Source organism: Trachinotus anak, unplaced genomic scaffold, assembly GCF_046630095.1.
Source record: "Trachinotus anak isolate AG129_WGS33_773 ecotype Australia unplaced genomic scaffold, CSIRO_AGI_Tana_v1 ptg000024l, whole genome shotgun sequence".
Classification (NCBI taxonomy): domain Eukaryota; kingdom Metazoa; phylum Chordata; class Actinopteri; order Carangiformes; family Carangidae; genus Trachinotus; species Trachinotus anak.
In genome coordinates this window covers 11,152,263-11,172,935 of record NW_027273875.1, presented here as the reverse complement: position 1 = coordinate 11,172,935, position 20,673 = coordinate 11,152,263, and the positions used below count along the sequence as shown (strand labels likewise).

The window sequence follows — 20,673 nt, the reverse complement described above, 5'->3', positions numbered from 1 at the left end:
ATAAACTGATATGTTATATTCAATACAGACAAATATATGAAACATAATTAATCTACAGGTTCAGTAACACAGTTAAGATTTAAAATGTGGTTGTATATTTCAGCTGTATGTAGGTCTGTGTTCCTGGGACAAGGGGAGTAACACTTTTGAAATAGTTACAGGGTAAATGACTGGCTACAGCGCACTGACGTGCAATGCACCAGTGTCAGGCTGATGAGCTAAAGACCTGACAGTTTGCACCTGGCCTCTCCAGTACATAGTGTGCTGCAGCAGAATGAGTCACAAGCAGAGGATGTTAATCAGTAGTTGTGTGGTGCCCTCTTGTGGCTGCAGGTGCTACACTACATGACAAACCACAACAACACCGTATGAAGGCTCCATCTGCAAACAATAAAATAGCACAGTGTAGCACAGTACTATATTTATTGATTGGATCATTTCCACAGGATTTCAAAGACAGTGAGCTTCACTAATCATATAAATGGTGCTACCAAAAATATTGCTGAATGAAAAATGAATTACTGTAAGACCACAGTGACGCACTTTGAGACAACAAAGACGTAAAAACATTAGAAAGTACATATGCTTTCCCATGATTCGACAAGTCCTATACATCACTTAAAACCGAACATACAGTACAAGTATATCAAAATAGACACAAATATATTATTATAAAACACGTTTCAAACTGCATCCCATTTGAACATGTACCCATTTCTTATCAAAATAATATCTTGTTATTCAACACATATTATCTACAAATTCCTCTTCATATTTGCTGTGCAGTTTTGTCAGAAATCTCCATTAAGGCAACAGAAGGACAGCACCACAGATGCAACCACTGGAGTTACAGGTAGGTAGTATCAAAGGCCACAAACACCCTGCTAAAGATGTTACAAATATATTTTCAGAGGAAGACAAACAACGACAGTTTTGGGTCAAAAGTTGCAGGTTATGATCCTCAATGGCCTTCCTGAGCAGCAGTAGGAAACTTAAAGAGTGTCTCATAATGATTCATAAGCCATCAATGATTTGGCCTGGCCTTTAATATTATAAAAACTTAGCTGATGTAATGTAAATGTATTTTTAAATAAGAACAGTATCGTAAATACTTACCACAACAATATACCAGTCTTCAGATCAAAGACTTTCACAGTGACTCTTTGCAAAGCCTCCACAAATATTCTTTGCATAGTTAATTGATTTTCTGATAGTAAATGCATAAAAAATGAAATCAGTGTGTAAAAGATGGTATCTAGTCATTATGTGAGGAGAGTCTGTTCAATAGCTAACAGAACAAAGTGCAAAATCTATACACAGATTGTTGCTGTGGCTAACGTATATTCACGATGGCTGTTAGCCTCACAGAGCAGTTTTCATGCTTTTCTGATGGCACTTGCTACCAAGGTTTCTCGCCTGGTGGTCACAAACGCCTGTTGTTTTTCATAATAGGCTGCCTCATTAATAAAAGTGGGATAGACGGGTCCAGAGCCTTGGTAGTGGATGGTCTTTCCGTCAAACGTTTGGAACATAGGGTCACCAGGGTTCAGCGGCTCCCAGTCACCGTCCTGAAACAACAACAAGCAATAACCACAGGGAGAGAAACTTGAGTGTGTTTTGCTCAAAGTAAAACAATATATTCTCACATCAGCCAAAGACGTCTCATTTCCTCTTTCATAGTAACTCAGGTTCAGTGGGTGAAATATATGGCTGCAAGAGCGAAGGCAGGTGTGAATCAGGCTTTTCTCATTTTTACCTGCAGATTGGGATGCACCATGGCAATGATGTTTCCGTTGGCGTCTCTGGGGTAGTCGATCCTCTCTAAGACCCGGAAAACCTCCACTGTACAGGGAGGGAACTCCATGCCTGACAAACACACAGAAACAACATCAGTATAAGTTAATACTTCAGTACTTTAAGTATTAGAAAATCCTGTATACCAAATCTGTCTATTGAGGACACTGATGAAGAATGTGCCTTAATAATTCACAAAACACACAATTATTTTCCAACAACAAGAGAGGGGAAAAATAGAAATAAAGGCAATCCTAATACAATACCTCAAACGAAAAACAAGAATAAAGCCTCTGAGTATGTGAAAGAGGTAATATCACTGCATTAAAAGATTACTGCTGGTATGTGCCAGACCATGTGAATGTAAGTACCAGTTAGAAGATTGAATATCCATGTTCCAAACAGCTGTTTGTCTCAGACTTATAAGAAACTTTAAGCATAGAAGATAACATAAGAAAGACAATGCCTGTGTGTGCCCCGAGTGTCAATAAAATAACACTGGACAAGATGAGAACCTAAACGCTCTTATTCAGGAGACTCCATGGGCTTTGCAATGAGTGTAATAGAACACAAAATTTAAAACACAGAGCTCCTGAGGGATATTGTGATTTTTGTTGTTGGTCCTGAAATGTGATAAATATCAGCTTTGATACTGATACACCTCCTGCTCCACAGAAACAGCTGGAAGAGCATGAATCAGCAACTTATGATATGCAAATTTCTGCCATGCATGTTGAAGAGGTCAGTTCAAGATCCAATGTTCATGGTAGAATTTATTATTTTCTCCAAATACAAAACTCAGTATAGAAAAGAACAACACTGCATTCTTTTTAGTGCTACAGTGTACACAACAAGAGCAGACAAAAACAAAGCAAAACAAACAAAAAAAAACCCCACAAAGACAGTACAAAGAGAGTATGTAGTGTTACATTGAGTAAAGTGCAATGAATGAAGAAAAAACAAACTGCTGTCATATATGTAAGGATGTGCCCTCTTCCACTGAAAACAATAAAATGTTCAAATGGATAAAAATATACATAAACATATAAATAATATTCTTTATGTACAGTTCAACATTCAAATATACAACATACAAACTGAGACCAAAAAAACCCAAACAAACAAATACATTAACACAAGCTGTGTATTAAGTGTTATTTTATGGCACCATGATGTTACAAGATTGAAAGATGCAAAAGAAAAACAAAACAAAAAAAAAAAACAGTGGTTAGGTTTTCTTCATAACAGGGCTATGAAGCCCTGTTATGAAGAGGTATAAAGACTGAAGGTATAAAGACTGAAACACACAGATTCTGATTTTAACGTGTTAGTATATTGTCAAATATCTTTAAAAAAAACAAGCATATTCAAATTATCTATGAGGCTGCTGCCGTGTGATGTTGAAATGTCTGACTCTTCCAACTTCTAATTCAATGTGCATATTTGTGTCTATTCTAATCAGCTGATACCTCTAATATAATATGTTTAAACTTATATTAAACTAATTTATAGTATGTTAGCTGGATGGTGCGGCACAGTGCCAGAGTGACCTTAAATTCAGTCTCCAGAGCTCAACAGGAAGTGCAGCGGTGTTTGGCAGAGCTCGGACATTAAGTAAGTAGATTCTCAAATGAGCTTGTAAAAGTAAAACCACTGAGCTGTATTGATATGCAAGTGGCAGCACAGGGTAAAAGGACAGATGCTGTGATAGTCCAGTTTTCCCACTGAATCTATGACTTGGAGTTGCAGACAGTCATTCTGAACTGTAACAACAACGTCTGTTATTGCCAAATGAGTCGTTTCTTCATGCTGCTCAGCTTCAAAACGCAGGAACACCGATTCATCATCGTGCCAGAGCATTCATCAGCACCAGTGTGGCCCCACGACAGAAGATTACAACAGCATTGGCAGCCAGACTCTAACGACATGGACACTGACCAACTCCCAACAAGCAGGCCATTCAACAGCAGACCAGTCAGGGAAAACCAACAGACTGCAACTCACACTTGGCACACACCGCTTGTTTACGTAAAAAGGGGAAGGAAAAGCTGCCTTGCACCTAATCATTGCAAACACCGTTTCGTGCCTTAGGGAGGAGAGCGGAGGCGCGATGAGCCAGATGCAGATAAATTTAGAGATGTGAGTGGAGGTACATCTGGATGAATCAGACAAGCCCCCATGGACACTTTGTCACAAAATATTTCTCGTCACAATGATGCTGCTAAGCAGGCAGTCTGACTGTAAACAACTTATCTTTCCATTACATAACATATTACGAATCATAATATTAGTCATCACCAAGTCAAAATTCTGGAGAAACTGTTTAATACTTTAAAATTTCATACAAACTTTTGGAACAATGAGCTTCAGTTTCAACTGCTTTGGCATAATCCTTTCAAATCTTATGACACCGCCTCTTGTTGAATACTGTACATGTGCTATGTTGTAACTACTGATTTTAAGCTGCTGTGGTATGTCAGTCCTACCTTCATTGAACAGTTCGATGAAGTCCAGGGCATGTTTCAGTATCACCCTCATGGCTTCAAAGATGTTGCTCCTCAGTACACCCTGAGGCTGAGGACCCACTTCCAGACCTGCAGTCAAACAATGAGAGGGTTTCTTTACACATGTAAAACTATATTCCACCAACTGAGTGGAGGAATTAGGAATGTATTAAATGTCACATTCTTTGTCCATTGTCTAGGGATGAGGTCAGAGGGGTGGCATGACCCCCTGAATCTGACTGCTGAATCTGCCCCCCCCCCCACTCAGCCTTATTATTAATTACTGAAATTACTGAATGGCCCCAGAGAGACCTGAGCCTCTGTATGAAGTGTGTCAACATTTCTTGTTGGAAAGTCAATCAAACAAGTACAAAGAGACACAAAAGGACAACAAACACACAAAAAACACCCACAAAGAGATAAAAAACAACGAATAAACGTTTTCTTATAATCTGCCCATGTCTGCAAGTAGCAGCTATTTCAGTTTTTAAGATTTTCTTTTCATGTTTAAAGTTGTTTATCCAGGATTAAACTAAAACAGTAAATAAAAAACGTAACTATTAATAATGTTCACTCTATTATTGGCAAGAACCAAAGTTGATTATTCATTTTGTAAATGTGCCCCCCCACCTTGTCTAAACTGTGTCCTAGTTGCCCCCTCCCTGACCCCTCCCCCCTCCTACACCCCCATTCAAATTTGGACAAATTTGGCTGGACTTGAGAGACTCACCCACAGGGTGCTTGGCTACAGAGCGTGAAGTGGAATATTTCAGAAGAGGATGTTCATTCAGCAGAACAAGACAACTGGCCGGAGCGATGGCTTTCTGCAACACAAAATCAAGAAGAACAAGATCTCAGCTGCAGATAAAAACACACCTTCACACATTAACACGCTGCACACCAGCAGCCAGCTGTCTGAGACAGTCCAAACTGTGAGCGACTGCTTCAAGGTTCTGCTCGACAGAACGGAAAATTAAATCTGCAACAACTCACTTCAGTACAAATATGACACACACACACAAACACAGTGAGCATGAGTCAAGTGTTAGTTGATAGGCTCTCAGAGCTGCCAACAGACAACCAGAAAATATGTCTTTATTCACACAAGCCATTCTGTGCACCACCAGCACTGATTTATCAGGAGAATCACAGTCACCATTGTGGATAAAAGTCCTGCTGATTAAGATGTGAATGGTTAAAGTCAGAGTAGATTTGAAGGATATTTGTCCTCTTAGATGGAAAAAATCACAGAAATCATTACTGATGTTTCAGCCTGAGAGAGTTTCTGAACAGAAGAACTATTGTTGACACCTACTGGAAAGTCAGTCAGAGAACTCAAAGTTCACTTTGTTATCAAACAACAGGCCAAGAAATTAGTCATTAAACAACTGACGTCTGGTAAGAGTACACTGGGGTTGTAAGTGGGTGACTTCTGAAGACAGCCTACTATCTCTGTATCGTTATGTGGCACTTTGTGTTTCTAAAGGTTGTGAACACAGTTCTCATGAGGCCTGTTGCGTATAGTAACAAAGAGTGTGTCGCTTTTGGCTCCTCTTTTGCTCCCTGCTCTGCTTTGCTTTACTTTGTTTTATGTTGAAGAGCAAAAAATTGAACATAAGCAATAGACATAGAACAGTATGTTTAGTTCATAATAATAGATAAGATTAGAAAATAAGTATTTATACTAATTTGCCAAACAAAATGCTATGTATATTTATTGTATTGCCATTGAAATACTGTGTATATTCACCATGTGTAAGGAGGCTCTGGACATCTTTTATGATTGTACAGAAAGCAAAATAAAGTTCATCATGAGATTTGTGGCTAAAAGCAGAAAATAACCAAAGGAAACAGGCGTCTCTCCGCTGTATTTGGATGGTTGGTCCTTTAAATGAGCCTGTTCAACACGTAGAGGTTAATAGATCATTGTATTATTTACACAGGTTAACTAAAATCTCTCCAGGGAGACCTAATTTTAGGAAAACATTGACTCAGAAAGAAGTGAAACCAAACTGGAGACGCAGAGAACTGTCTTTCATTTTGAGAAGTGTCTTGACACACTGCATATTGTGCTGTGTATAAAATACCTGCAGAAACACATATATATATATATTGTCACTGATGTCTAGTGCTAAATTTCTGCTGTTTGCTAGCTGCAGTGCAAACATGTGTTTATGCTGTAAAAATTCCAGTGTGTTCCTCCAGGCTGTCACCTTGATATAGTTCATCATCTGCAGATTGAAGTGGTCTTTGGAGCTTTCCAGAATCAGAGTGCAGCCCATGTTGGATGTCGTATTGTGGAGGTCAAAGATGACATCGTAGGCCTCTGGGCTTCCTTTAGGTCCAAATATCCTGTTAATCTCCTGGGCTCTCTGAACCTCGTAGGGCAGGTCATCTCCTCCCGGGGCACTGTAGGACACACACACACACACACACACACACACACACACACACACACACAGAGCATTAGAAAGCAGTCAGGTGCCAGCACATTCACATCTTATCACACAATTCATCCAAAAGAACAGCGATGATGAAGAAAGCTATGAAGCATGTTAATGATTTACACGAGGTGTCTATCTGCCCTAACTCTAGCCCTAACCAGTAACACTTTCACTGAATTGTTGACCATAGTGGAAAAATCTCTATGAGCAACAACCTATAAGTTAACACAGTAACTGTGGTGAAGGTATGGTATGTATTTACTGCAGCTCCTCATATGTGAATAACAGGAAAACATTAACAACTGCCAGTGACCTCCATGATACAACCCAATTCCTCATGGTAGAAAGTCACAGTAGCCATTAACTCTATGCAGGAAAACAAGGACGGTGGCCTTCTTTTGTGAGCGTTAAGAAGAAATTTAATCCACTTTCTTCAAGCCATGCGTGTCTGCACAAGGGATCCCTGAGAACTTTGTTTTGTCCCCAGGCTAAACTTGCTTTTTTTCCCCAGACAGACATTCTGCCCACTACGAGCAGAGAATGAGAGCTGCCCTTTTTTCTCTTAGCTCTTTCAAAGCATTTCAAAATAACCACTAGTCTGGGACATTCTCCAAGCTACTGTAGAATAGTACCTCTGCTGTGCATATTGTCTCGCCTCCCTCACATCTGCTCTTTAGACCTCATTTTCAGCAAATATCTGCTATTGTCTGGACATCAGTACACAAGCATAGTGTGAGCTACAGCTGATAAAGTGGACTCCAAAATACTAACTTCAACTGGGAGGACACACAGACTCTAAATAGGAGGAAGAGCAGAGTTGTCTGTATATTTAAGTTGAAGAAAAGGACAGTGTGGGCTGTTTTTAGAAAGAGTCTTCAAGTGGTTAATCTTCTTATATGTTGCCTTCAGAGAGGCCAAGCAGTTCGTAAGATGAAATGCTGAGAAGATCTTTAAAGATCATTAAACATTTGAGGCAGTAGCAGTAAGTTCAGCCACACCATCTGAGCTCTCACAAGCATTTCATTAAAATACAGCATTTAAGCCCTGTTAGAGTAATACTATTAAGTACAGTCACTGTCACATCTGTATATACTCACAAGTGGTGCAAGAACTATTCAATTTATTCACTTAAGTAAAAGCAGCAGTAGGCTACAACATGTACTTAAAGTATTACTCGTCATGCAGAAATGATCCTGTCAGGATTATATTATTATATAACTGGATCATTATTATTGATGTATTAAGAAATAAATGGTGTAATTAGTCAGTGTGGTGCTAATTACAGTTACAGTACAGTTTGTACTTTAATCTTTCATAAGGCGCTATATTGTGTAAACTGATCACATTTTTAGTATTTAAAATGTTTAACTGGAAAGTAACTATGGCAGTCAGATACATGTAGCGGAGCAAGAGTAGAATATTTTCCTTGTAGTAAAGTAAAAGTAAGATGTAGTAAAATGGTTAACAAGTACCTCAAAACTGTAGTGAAGCACAATACTTGAGTGTATGTGCATAGTCACACACACTATTACTATAACAGGGATATCAATGATACCATAGTAAAAAAAGGGCAAGATCAATAATAATAAATAAATAAGCACATCTACAAATGTTATGGTGATAAGACTATAAAGATAGTAATTAAGATCCCCGCACTATGTAACACACACACACACACACACACACACACACACACACACACACAATAATAACCTTGGTAAATGTTATTATAGGACTCCAGTGATGATTTATGAATAGGGGGAGACGATGTTGTTATCCAACCGCATTAGTAAATAGGCTGTTGTGTGTGTTCATGCGCACTGAATGTATGAGCCAGCGTTTGCGTAAGAGCTCATTTCCACTATAGAGCTCACGGAACAGGAGGAATAAAAAAAAAAAAAAAAAAATCGTCTTAAACCATTTGCAGCTCGGTCACGTTCCGCTCACGTTTTTCCTGCTGGCTGACAATCAGCTGAAGTCCGGGAGGAGGGGACACGCTGAGCGGCTGTATGGGCAGAGGGGCGGGGGGTGGCGGGGGGGGCACATGGCTGATGGTAAACACACACACTATCCTACCTATGACAATAACAGTTTGATGGAAATGCCCAGGAGGCCGTTTACTGTAGGAATATCTAGACCGAAGTCCTGACTTTAAGATAGCCGATGCCTGTGGTTAAAGCCTCCTCTTTACGACCTCTCACCACGTTTATCCTCCAAACTGTTGTTTTCAGTGCTATTGTGTTGACCACATGTTCTCTAAGCAAGAGATCCCATAACATTGCCCTCATTTGTGTGACAGAACACACACACACACACACACACACACACAGTCATCTGTGTCAATAATGTTACATAATTTGCGCTGTGGACACAGACCCCTTGAAGAGAGTGTCCAGTTGGCTGTAATAATCACTCTAATGGTAATCATGTCATTCTCAAAACACCGGCCACAATAACAAACACAATAATAACCAGAAATAACCACACTGAGACAGTGACACAATTTACAGTACGGGTATGAACGCGTGGCTTGCCCCCCCCCCCCCCCCCCCCTCAGACTGGACTTAAAACCAAATCAGTAAAATGACATAAGAGTCTGTTGTTCAGCGTCAGTCTGTTCAATGGACCCGTTCCGTGAAAAAGTTTCCAGTGAACATATGTGACAGCAGGTAGGAACAACAACAACAACAACAACAACAACAACAACAACAACACCAGCAGCTACACTGTGTCCGTGTGTTTACCTGAGGTTTTCCGGGGTGAAGGCTCGGTTCAGGTCCGTGTCCACATATCTGGTGCACTTCTCCACAGCCTTCGGGTTAGTGATGAAGGGTTTGGTCTCGACCCTCTTCCTCTGGATCTCGGCGCTGTTCTTCATCCACAGGTTTACCAGCGTCACGCCTGACATCTCGTTTCCGTGCGTCCCACCGAAAATCGCCACTCTCCTGGCCTCGTTGAAACCCGCGCTGTTGCTACAGGACGACATGTCTGGCCGAGATAGACAGGTGGGCAGGGAGCGGAGGGGGGCGCGCTGCTGTCGGACACAGGCTCCGGGGGCAGAGGGAAAGTTTCTCGCTGGAGCGTCACGGACTCACTGTTTAAAAGCCTGCCGTGGCTGCGCGCTTACGTAACGCCCCCGCCGGCTTGTCGTGGTCAGCCACCGTGCGTGAAATGCGCTGAGTTGTGCGCGACATCCCGACCTGCGGCCGGAGCTCCGGCTAACGAGGTCCCTCCCGCTGTTTACCCACCGCTGTCAGACTCACGCACAATATTAACCACTCGTTTCCGGCGAAGATCGTGCAAAAATAAACTGCATTCAAACGTTCTTGCCACATTGTAGTTTACGACCTCAAAGCTAGAAATAACGGGATACCGTACTTCCGGTTGTTTCCTTCAAAATAAAGCGAGTGACGTTTGACAAATACGAAGTCCGTGTGAGTTTCTTTTACCAATGCGTGAATTTCTCAGCATCTAAATAATCCTGTATTGTGCAGTGACAAAGAACTAGAACTGTAAATGATTTATTGCGGACAAATTAATTTCCAATGACGATATTATCACAATATTTAGATATAGAAAATTTAATAAATCAAAAGTCATACTTTTGTGTTTTGCTGTTTTCTGGCAGATGAATTAGACTCAAATACCAGCGTGGAGAGGTGAACAGAGTCCGTACCTATAACTGTACAAAAGTGTACAAAAAGAACAAATACACTTAAGTGAAAGGCAAGCAGATGAACTAATAAACAAAACATCCACAAGGATCCTCTAACATCTGCCATCACCACATTATCATGTGTATTATTAACACAATATATTTAAATATGATTATCATCAATACCAGTATATTGCAACACCCCTAATTAGGACTAAAACAAACTTTTAGTGAAGCATAAATAACAAATAACCTACATTACAACTGTTGCTTGAGGTTGTAGGGTACCATTATTGTTATTACTGTGACCCATCGGAATTATCCAAAAGGGAAATTGTTTTGTCTGCCATTTGACTGCCAAAAGTGTACTCTGCCTATAAAACAGAGATAAAAAAATCAAACACTAGTCCCTACTTTTTAAGAAACGATTTCTTGAAAAACCTGCAGCAGTGGCAGAGTATCACCAACTAACCTCACAAACTGTTATCAACGGTAGAAAGCCTGCAGAGATTTCCAGCACAGAAATCGACAATTCCATCTTCATTATCATGAACAATTTAAAATTTCAAGCACCATTAACAGAACAAGCACCAGTTTAAGGTTTGGCAGGTGTGCTTTGTACAGCACGGCTACCTCTCAGAAAACATGAGAATTTTCCCTAACCTTGAACTTATTCTGAATTATCAAATGAAAAAACTAAAGGAACAGTAGCAAGCTCAAAACAGGACAAGGATAACGACAAATTGCTCTCATCTCACTGACAGCGAGAAAAAAAAAAAAAAGGAGCTTTTTTCTCTCTAATGCCCATTAGGTGGCAGGCTAGGTGTTCAGATTCATACCAGCCAGGTCAGCTGACTGTTGAATTCACAACATAAAAAACAGATTCAGGTACTCTCTGAGATTTTGTTCCACACTCAAATCTTTATAAACAAATGGCTTACAAATATATAAGGTACTTTTCTTTTCTTTTACAAGCTTGGGATAAACTGTCCTTTACATACTGTAACATTATCATTCTGGAGCTTTTATTTTGAGTAAAAAAAATAGAGAAAAAAAAATCATCTTTATGGTTGGTCATAGGATGTTTTTATTTCTCCAGTTCACCTCAACTCCAAAAAGGTTGAGAGTCGTGTTAGAAAAAATGCTTCGATACAAAGCAAATTACTTGTGAAAGCGTCACAGCTTAATAGTCACATTTTCACTTGTAGCTTTGACAGTCTCAGTCTTTTCAAAACATTAGCAGCTTCATTGTCTGCATGCTAATAATCAGTGAGGAAGTCCTCACATGGATTATGAAGTCTCCTCTTGGCCTTTTTCTGCGTGTTTTTACTGATACAGTCTGAAGAGGCCATTTCAGACTGGGACAACACGGGGCTGCTGGATGTGAAGCTGGTGACACTTGTTGGCTTTTTTCTTTCCTTCTTTTTGGTTTTAGGGGTCTTGGTTTCAGCGGATTCGGTCGACAGTTCCTTCTCAAGCAAAACATTATCAGAAGATTGTACTTTTTTCTTCTTTTTCATGTCTCTCACATCATGTGACGCTGGATCTCCTGTTGTCTCTGAAGATGGCGAAGCATGTTCAGCCATGTTCAGAGTTTCCTGGGTCTCTTCATCAGGAGTACTGGTAATTTCAGAGCCGTGACCATTTCTTTCCTTTGCAGCCAAAGCGGAAGTTGACTCCTCTTTACGCTTTTTCTTCTTCTTCTTTAACACCACAGCCTCATCAGCTGGAGGACACCCAGCATCGGCTGAACTTTCTAATCTTTCCATTAGGGTCACAGACTCACTTTCATTTCTCTTGCGTTTCTTTTTTCTCTTTACCTCTGTGTCAGTGGTTTCAGGCAAAGAACTCTGACATGTTTCGTTTGGTTCCTGCTTGTGATCTTCTTCAACACTCTCCTGCACCACCGACGTCTTTCTCTTCCTTCCCTTTTTCCTGACACCGTCATTAGATGCCTCCAAATTTCCAGCGATTTCTGCTGATTGGGTCTCAAACTCGCCAGGCTCCTCTGCAGCCCAGACGTGAGCGGCTGCAGATGTTGAACACAGAGAGCTTTGTTCCTCATGCGTTTGAGCATCTTTTTCCTCTGCATCAGCAACGAGGAAGGAAGAGGTCCCGTTCTTTTCCTTTTTCCGCACAGACACTGAATCATCGCTTTGTGTCACAGCGTCCTCTGAGACATTTCTGCTAAATATTTCACTCTTCTTCTTCTTCTTCTTTTTCTTCGACACCAGTTCAGCATCTTGGTCGTCGGGGCCCTCCTCTGTTTTCTGGGAATTTTCTGCATTATTAACCTTTGTGCTTTCGTCACGAGTGCTAGAAATGTCTACCCCCTCAGAGATACTTTCCCTCTTCTTCTTCTTCTTCTTCTCCTTCTTTTTCAATGCCTGCCCTGTACTTCCCTCCAAGGTTACATCAGTAGAGGGGCTCAGATCTACACCATCTTCTGCTCCATCTTGAACATCATCATGAGAAGCTGACCGTTGCTTCTTCTTGTGCTTCTTTCGTTTCTTTTCATAACCGGATTCTAATGTTTCTTGAGGAGCTTCAGTATTTTCTAAACAGTTTCCCATGTCCTCTAACTGTCCCTCTGACACCAGAGGTCGATCTGAAGTCATGTTCAGTGCTTCCTCTCCTTCGTGTCCCTCCATATCTACGATCACCTTTTCCTTTTTCCTCTTTTTCTTTTTCCTCTGTATCTCAGCATCCTCAATCACAGGTTCTGAAACAGCACTGGACAGTAACTGCTCAACGCCCTCATCATCCTCAACACGTCTTTTCCTCTTTTTCTTCTTCTTCTTCTTCTCTTTGCCACCATTCACCATGTCACATGTCACTGAAAACAGAGCATCCGTCTCCAATCTCACATCAGTTTCTGAGTTACCGTCCTCCTCCTGTCTAACATCATCTGTTGCTGCCTTTTTCTTTTCTCTCTTCTTCTTTTGTTTTGAATCGGGAACATCATGTGACGAATTTTGTTCATTAAGCTCCGGCTCGTCACTGGTCTGCGATGCTGGGGGCTCTGCTGGATTATCCTCAGACAGGCTGGGAGTGTCCTCTGCCTCCACACTCACAGACGCTGCAGTGCGCGGACCCTCTGGCTCTTCCTGACTCTGATCCTTTTCTTCTTCTACACTTTCATGGTCTCCTTTTGCTTTTTTCGTCCTTTTTACCCTGGTTTTATTGCATACCCTATCATTATTAGTGTCACTTACAAGGTCTGGGAGACTTTGGAGAAGACTCAGGCTTTCAGGTTCGTCCTCTTCCTGTCCTGTCTGTGACAGATCGTCCGTGTGGAAAGCATCAGCTTGAGGCTCCGCTACATTTGGGGATGCTTCTCTGCCGTTTAGTGTGTATTCCCTTGGACCTCCCTGTTCAAGTGCCTCACAAAGTGTAGCATCACTATCGTCACACAGCTCTTTCTCACTTTCTTTTTCCTGAAAAAGAATCTTTTTGTTTCCTCTGGTAAGACGTCTGTTTGTTTTTGGTGTTTCAGTTTGGGTCACGGCACTTCTGCCACTTCTCACTTGTTTATCACTCGTCTCCCTCTGTGCTGGAGCTCTGTGAGAAGGATACCCGTTCTCAGAGCTCTCTGTGTCTGAAGACAACACTGTGGCCCTTGATATGGGTGCCTTGGATGGCATTTTATGTAACTGTTTACTTTGTCTTTCTTGTGACGTTTCTTGTCTGGCACTGCTGCCTCTCCTCCTCCTCTGTTCTTTTACCTCGATGTCTCCTTTCTCTGGAGTGTACCAAGGTTTTGAGCGCTTTGTTTTCAAAGGTGCAACAAAATGTTTCCTTTTCTGTAAGATGACACACACACACACACACACACACACACACACAGAATAAGTTCACACTCCAAAAGTGCTTTAGGATCCATTCATTTTTGATTATTTTAACAGAATGCTTACCACCACTCTGATGTCCTCCATTTCAGACCTTTCTTCTTCATTTCTATAAAAAGTAGATGTGTTTTATTACCAATCGATCAAACTTTATTTGTATAGCAGCTCTGCCACAGACTGACAAACTGATAAAACAGCTCAGATGTAAACATCCAAAATATGAGATTAATGCAGACAAGAAGCAAAATGATGAAAATGTCGTAATAAACGTAAAAAGATATTGATTAAAACAGACAAAACTACAAAAAAAGGATAAGAGGGAGTAAAATATTTCAAAACATAAATATAATAAAGGAAATGATTAAGTAATAAACATAATCAAATGGCTAAAGAGGTAGGTTTTTCCATCAACGATTTGAGCTGTGATCAGATCTTCAAGCAGACGGGAGCAGAAAGACTAAAAGCTGCCTCATCAGTTTTTTCATCCTGATCTTTGGAACAATGAAATACCAGAGCGGTCGTCCTGGTTCACACATTGCAAGCATGTCTGACAAGTCGCCTTGTACAAGACAATGAAGTGATTTAAAAACAAGGCCACATATAAAGACTTTCAGACAGATGTAATGTGTTCTCTCCTTCTGGCCCTGGTCAGCAGTCTGTGGCTGATCTGTAACTTTTCTTGGGGGCAGACAGGAGACGGTCAGCAGAGGCAGAGGCAGAGGCAGAGGCAGAGGCAGAGGGAGAGAGAGAGGCAGAGGGAGAGGAGAGAGAGAGAGAGAGAGAGAGAGAGAGAGAGAGAGAGAGAGAGAGAGAGAGAGAGAGAGAGAGAGAATGGCCACACTGTAGTTATGTTTCCCAGATGACTACAAAGCAGATTTGGTGACATATCCAACATTAGCCCCAAAGTTGAGGTTTGAGTCAAATACGACACTGAGCCCATTTTACCTACTGGTTGAGGGTAAGTCCTCAAGAATTTAATGTTGTGGCCCGGTGTCTCTCTCATAACCTTTGAAAAAAAATAGTTTTTTCCTGGTTGAGTTTAAAAACATTTTTTGACATAGATATCTAAAAGGAGCTTCAGTCTCTGTGTCATCGGGACACATGTAACTCTGTGTTTCATCAAACATTCAGAAAGTATTTAGAGCCTTTCACTTTTGTCACTTGCTGCAAAGTTATGCTAAAATTGTTTATATTAATTTCTTCCCTCATCAAAATACACTCAATACGCCATGATGGCAGGCAAAAACTGAATTTAAGATCTATCTCCTAATTTATTAAAAAGGAAAAACCGAAATGTCACACTGATTGAAGTGGCCCTTAAATTGATCCTTGGGGAACCCCTAAAAGTTACTGCAACAAAGAATTCTCGGCCAACTGTATCAAAAGCAGCTCTCAGATCAAACAGTATCAAAACCAAATGTTTACTGGCATCTAGTTTCATCCTAATGTCATCAACTACTTTTACTAGAGCGGTCTCTTTTCTGACATTGTTTTGTTTAAGAAAATTATTCAATTCAACTTTCTCTCTTAAAAATGGAAGATAAGAGATTAGGCCATAGTTAGTGATAGTTAGTTCAAATAAGCATGATTGTGCATGGAAATAAACTTACTCTGACAACGGAGGTATGTGCTGCCCATCCATGTCGACTGTGGGTACAGGTAACTGCAGATCAGCTCCGCTTTGATAGCTCTGCCACAGCTCTCTGACACATTTAAAGAAGCCTCCCATCGTATAATTCTGTAAAAAAAAAAAAAGACTTTAGTATTAAATAACATTAACATTTGTTAAAGATTTACAACAACAGCCAGCCAAATAAATGCATATTAAAGTATTGGTTGTCCTTACATGAAGGCTTGTGTTCTGCTCGACTGATGACAGTGTGCTCCTTGGCTTAGACTTCCTCTCTTTGAGGAAAGGGAAACTGAACTTTGGCAGTCTGTATTTCTTCCTTCCTCTCCTTTTGCAGGTTTTGGATTCTTCAGGGGAAGCGGACGATAAGGAGTCATCTTCACTTTCTTCTAGATCTTTGGGAGATGTTGGGTCTGACCTCAGACTGTAGCGGTGCCGTCTTCGTGACCTCACAGCCTCAGGTACTGGTTTCTGAGTTATAAACAGGCTGTCTCCTGAATCACTGCAGAGACACAATCACACATGAAGGAAGACAGACCGGAGCATTTTCAGGCTGCTGCCGCAGGAGGAGCTAGATGATCGAAGTGGCATGTGAGGGGGCACCCTTACCTCTCTGCCCCTGCTGGGTCATTAACTACATCATCCTGTCTGTTGTGTCCCTCCGTCGACTCAAGGTACCGCGATATTTTCTGCACATAGTCTGGAGGGGATGTTTCCAGCACAATGTGGCACGACTCCTTTGATAAAGCTTCAACAAGAAGATCTGACTGAGTCAACCTTAGAGATTTGCGCACCGCCGTCATTGTGGAGCTCAGCAAGAGATCGAGGTAAAGGAGGTGGTCTCTGGCAAGAAGCGGTAAGATACTGAGTCCTGGCGGCGCCTCCTCCGGAAAAGATGCTCGAAAAGCGCGGAGTCTCTGTGATTAAAGCTCCGCTGTTGAGACACAAAGATGATATTTCATAAACATTTCATAATGTCATACAGCGACGCGCAGCTGCGCCAAAACATGCACATAAATAAAAACAATATACACGACACGCGTGTTTTCGGTACAACCAGGAAGTGAATATACGTCACGAACGTGACGAAAATTCATCAGCTGACCAATCACCAAAGAGAAGGAAAATCACAAACAGGAACAAGAGGTTGTACTGTTTTCCACTTCCGGTTTCGACTGCACTGATTCCCACAATAAATTCAAGTTGTTCGTTGTCAATTTTTTTTTCTTTTTTCTTTTTTCACATAAACCAGTGAACGTGACCCCAGATTAAGTCAATAAACTGACGTTTAGTTTTTTCATTGTCTTAAAAAATAAAAACAAAGGATTTTAATCTAAACCTAAAGCACCAGGTCTATTTATATAGATAAACTGGCAGATGAATATTGTGATAATTGAAACAATCTCATTGTTTAAATAAATTACAATAATCGAATTTGTTACTATATTACTATATATATAGTATAGTCACTACTCATGAATACCATATATATTTAAATGTAGGCAGTTCTAGTAGTAATGCAGACGAGGAAACACTGTGGTATAGGACCCATCTTGCTAGCGTTGACTCTTTGGTTGTACTTCAACCATACAGTAGACCTGCCCGCTTAAAAAAATCGACTTGCTAACTATCTGCTGGTACAGTCACCCAGGGCAGAGGCAACCTACGGCCATGGCAGATATCAGCAAAACTGAGAGGGTTCAGCTGCACGCCCCAGATCTAGAGGAGCTGCGTGGTGGTGAGAACTTCAGCTTTGATAAACAGGCGAAGTGGCGAATGCATGGTTATAAAAGAGGGTCTTCATAAGGGGAGAGTAATGTAGACATTTTTACTGGTTGCAGTATTACAAGCAGGACTGGAGGACAACTTTGCAGAAGTTCAAGTGAGTGTTGTGGAGTGTCCAGATCTCACAAAAGAGCCATTCCAGTTTCCTGTCAAAGGTAAGAGCCCTCTATGCACACTTCATTCGTGTTCCACAGTCTGCACAGTTTCCACAGTTGTTTAAGACCACATAATGAAAATCGATGAGAAGAGTGAAAATCAAATCTCTTGTGTTTAGTCCATTCATGCAAACTTGTGAGCTTACTTTTTTTGGATTGTGGAGTGAAACACTGGCTCAGCAAACAGTACTGCATATGTGGAACATTGGAGCCCTACCAGATTTGTGTTATGTAATGTTTTCTCTCTTAATGTCACTTCTGTCCTCTTTCTGAAGGCTTGTGTGGAAGTCCTCGTATCACAGATGTTGGTGGTGTACCGTACCTGGTTCCCTTGGTTCAAAAGCACAAGGTAGTTTTTTCGGCCACACACAGTGCGATGTGTGCAAACACTGCATGGTGATAATGTAAAATGACCTGTAGTAAATAGGATTATTATATTGGTTTCCCTCTTCCTCCTCTCAGGAATACAACATGAACACAATATCTAAAGAGCTGGAGCTACCAGGAGCCTTCATCCTCGGTGCAGCGGCTGCTCCCTCCAGGATTGTTGGGATGAACGCAGAGGTTATTCACCTTTACCACAAATGCGATGCAGCAAAAAGCAACATGTTGGCAACAATAAATCAGTGGATTTCCCCACAGTATGTTGTTGTAAGCTTTGAGAACAAGTTCATGGAATAAATGCTCTCATCCACAGCTGATGCCTCTAGTTCTGACAGAAGCGGAGGGGAGGCCTGCAGTGAACAGCAGTTACTTCTCCTCCATCAATCCGGCTGATGGCCAGTGTCTGCAAGAAAAATACAGTGACAAATTCACTGATTGCAACTTTGGGCTGCTCGGCAATCTGTATGCTTGTGAAGGGAAGTCTGGAAAGGTAATCAGTCTTATCTGACCAAACAAGATCTGTAGCTTTTTGCCTCAGAGAATGAATGATGGTGCATCAGAGTTCATTCAAAAATGCATTGTCATTACTGACTTTGGTTTTTGGCCAATAATGAACTTCTGTAGTTATATATGAACAGAAACACAATTATCTGTAAGTTAATAACAAAGTTGTTGTGCATGAACTTCTGCCCTGTCACCACACATGTGCACATTTATAAACATTAACAAAAAGTCAGTGACTATGCAAGCTATCTTGCTGTGTCCTCTTCATCTATGTATCTCCAGGTCATAGAGGTGCGGGCCAAGAAGAGAACAGGAGGCCACAGTCTTGTAACGGCCTTGAGGAAGACTCTTGAAGGCCACTATCCGGATAAAAGCCTGGCTCTAGGAGGCACCTTCATCATCCAGAAAGGAAAAGCCAAAATCCACATCATGGTAAATAAGGGATATGACACAGAGCGCAGTACTGATAGTTACTGACAGTTACAGGTGATGATTAATTTCCTTGCGTTGGCTTATCGATAGCCAAGAGAGTTCTCGGCCTGCCCCCTCAACACCAACGATGAGGTCAACAACTGGCTCAAACACTTTGAAGTCAGCGCTCCGCTCATCTGCCAGTCAGTGCTCGTGGCCAGAGATCCTGTAAGTCAAGCAAACACAGTCACATCACTAATGAGAGAGATGAAGCAACATCGTTTTATAGTTTGAGCATCTATTAGAAGTGCATTTTTTAAAGTGGGCTGTCTTTTAATGGTTCCGTTCATTTGTTTGCTGTGTTTTCAGGGTTTGGACCTGCGTGTGGAACACACCCACTGCTTCAGTCACCACGGAGAAGGTGGTCACTACTACATAGACACCACACCTGACAGTGTGGAGTACCTGGGCTACTTCATGCCTGCAGAGTTTGTCTACCGCATCGACAGGCCCACAGTGACCCATGGAGTTGGACGAGATTGAAAAACTTAATTAATTCATAAATCATGTTTTCAGCAAAGCATCTCTTGATAATCAAAACTCACCAAACAGTATGAGATTTACATTAGCCACCCCACAAATAACTTCAATTTTCCAAAATGATTAGGCAGCATTACTTCTGTGAATATCTGCTCTTAAATCACATCTCTCTCTAAAGTTTTCTACATGTCTTATAAATAAAATCACTGCATTTCATGAAATAAAAGAAATTAAATCCAACCACTGAAATGTTTTGCATTGTATTGGCCATTTGTTCAATAACTGCAGTAGTAAATGGCAACATGTCTAACCTCTAAATAAATAGTAAATTTGGGACATTGCACAGGTGCCTGCCAACCTCATCATGATAAAACATTGTGCAAGACAGACCAAACTAGGCTGTTTGCACAAGCAGAGAAAACAGGCATTTTATTTTTTAAAGGCCTGATGGTTATGGTTGCCCTACACGTGTTTTTTCTTACTTGTATGATTGGGCCTCTTTTAGGAAGGTGGAGTTGTGTACACAATGTGCCCGATCTGCCTCACGTCTCTCTCACAGTTAGACTTATTGAGGTGTGATAGCAGAGGTCTAAACAGACTGAAGTGGAAACACCTGTGCTGGTACTTCAGTAGTCATGAGCTGAAAGAACAAATTCAACAGAGGCTACATTTGCGAAACTGTAACCCTCCTCAACTCAACCTAACTTCTCGGCTTCAAACTATTAGGAGAAGCCACATGAGAAGCAGACCACCGTGAGGCAGGCTCTGTTCAAGGTGTCTACCTGATAAAAGGGCATTTTCCCTTGCCACTGTCACCAAGTTTTTGCTCATGGGAGAATGTTGGGTCTCTGTAATAATATTTTAAAGAGTACAATCTTGCTAGACTTGCTGTTTATGAAAAGTGCCCTGAGATAACTTCTGTTATGCTTCGGCACGATATGATTAAAATTGAGCAATAACATGTACTTTTTTTACATTTTCTACATACACTTTATACACTAAGTTGTCAGTTTATAAGG

General features: G+C 41.1%; 3 protein-coding genes across 4 annotated transcripts; 1 reads left to right on the top strand and 2 right to left on the bottom strand.

Moving 5' to 3' along the window:
* Window positions 1-406: 406 nt before the first annotated feature.
* Window positions 407-10,113, bottom strand: aspa (aspartoacylase). The gene is made up of 6 exons (XM_071460655.1): window positions 9,487-10,113; window positions 6,512-6,707; window positions 5,029-5,122; window positions 4,281-4,388; window positions 1,757-1,866; window positions 407-1,568 (listed from the first exon to the last, which is right to left on the bottom strand). The coding sequence occupies exons 1-6, from the start codon at window positions 9,726-9,728 to the stop codon at window positions 1,377-1,379; spliced, it is 942 nt and encodes a 313-aa protein (XP_071316756.1). The 5' UTR covers window positions 9,729-10,113; the 3' UTR covers window positions 407-1,376.
* Window positions 10,114-11,467: 1,354 nt separating this feature from the next.
* LOC139607624 (caldesmon-like) lies at window positions 11,468-16,678 on the bottom strand. The gene is made up of 5 exons (XM_071460652.1): window positions 16,485-16,678; window positions 16,092-16,377; window positions 15,856-15,983; window positions 14,312-14,354; window positions 11,468-14,200 (listed from the first exon to the last, which is right to left on the bottom strand). Exons 1-5 carry the CDS (start codon window positions 16,676-16,678, stop codon window positions 11,657-11,659), a joined length of 3,195 nt encoding a protein of 1,064 aa, XP_071316753.1. The 3' UTR covers window positions 11,468-11,656.
* cunh11orf54 (chromosome unknown C11orf54 homolog) lies at window positions 16,612-19,894 on the top strand. Of its 2 annotated transcripts, none has more exons than XM_071460654.1 (9): window positions 16,612-16,731; window positions 17,519-17,613; window positions 17,717-17,815; window positions 18,091-18,164; window positions 18,278-18,379; window positions 18,513-18,689; window positions 18,986-19,135; window positions 19,226-19,342; window positions 19,484-19,894. In XM_071460654.1, exons 2-9 carry the CDS (start codon window positions 17,547-17,549, stop codon window positions 19,655-19,657), a joined length of 960 nt encoding a protein of 319 aa, XP_071316755.1. In that variant the 5' UTR covers window positions 16,612-16,731; window positions 17,519-17,546; the 3' UTR covers window positions 19,658-19,894. The 2 variants fall into 2 exon arrangements, with proteins under 2 accessions (XP_071316755.1, XP_071316754.1); XM_071460653.1 differs by having other exon boundaries at window positions 16,619-16,731; window positions 17,469-17,613.
* The last annotated feature ends 779 nt before the right edge of the window (window positions 19,895-20,673 follow it).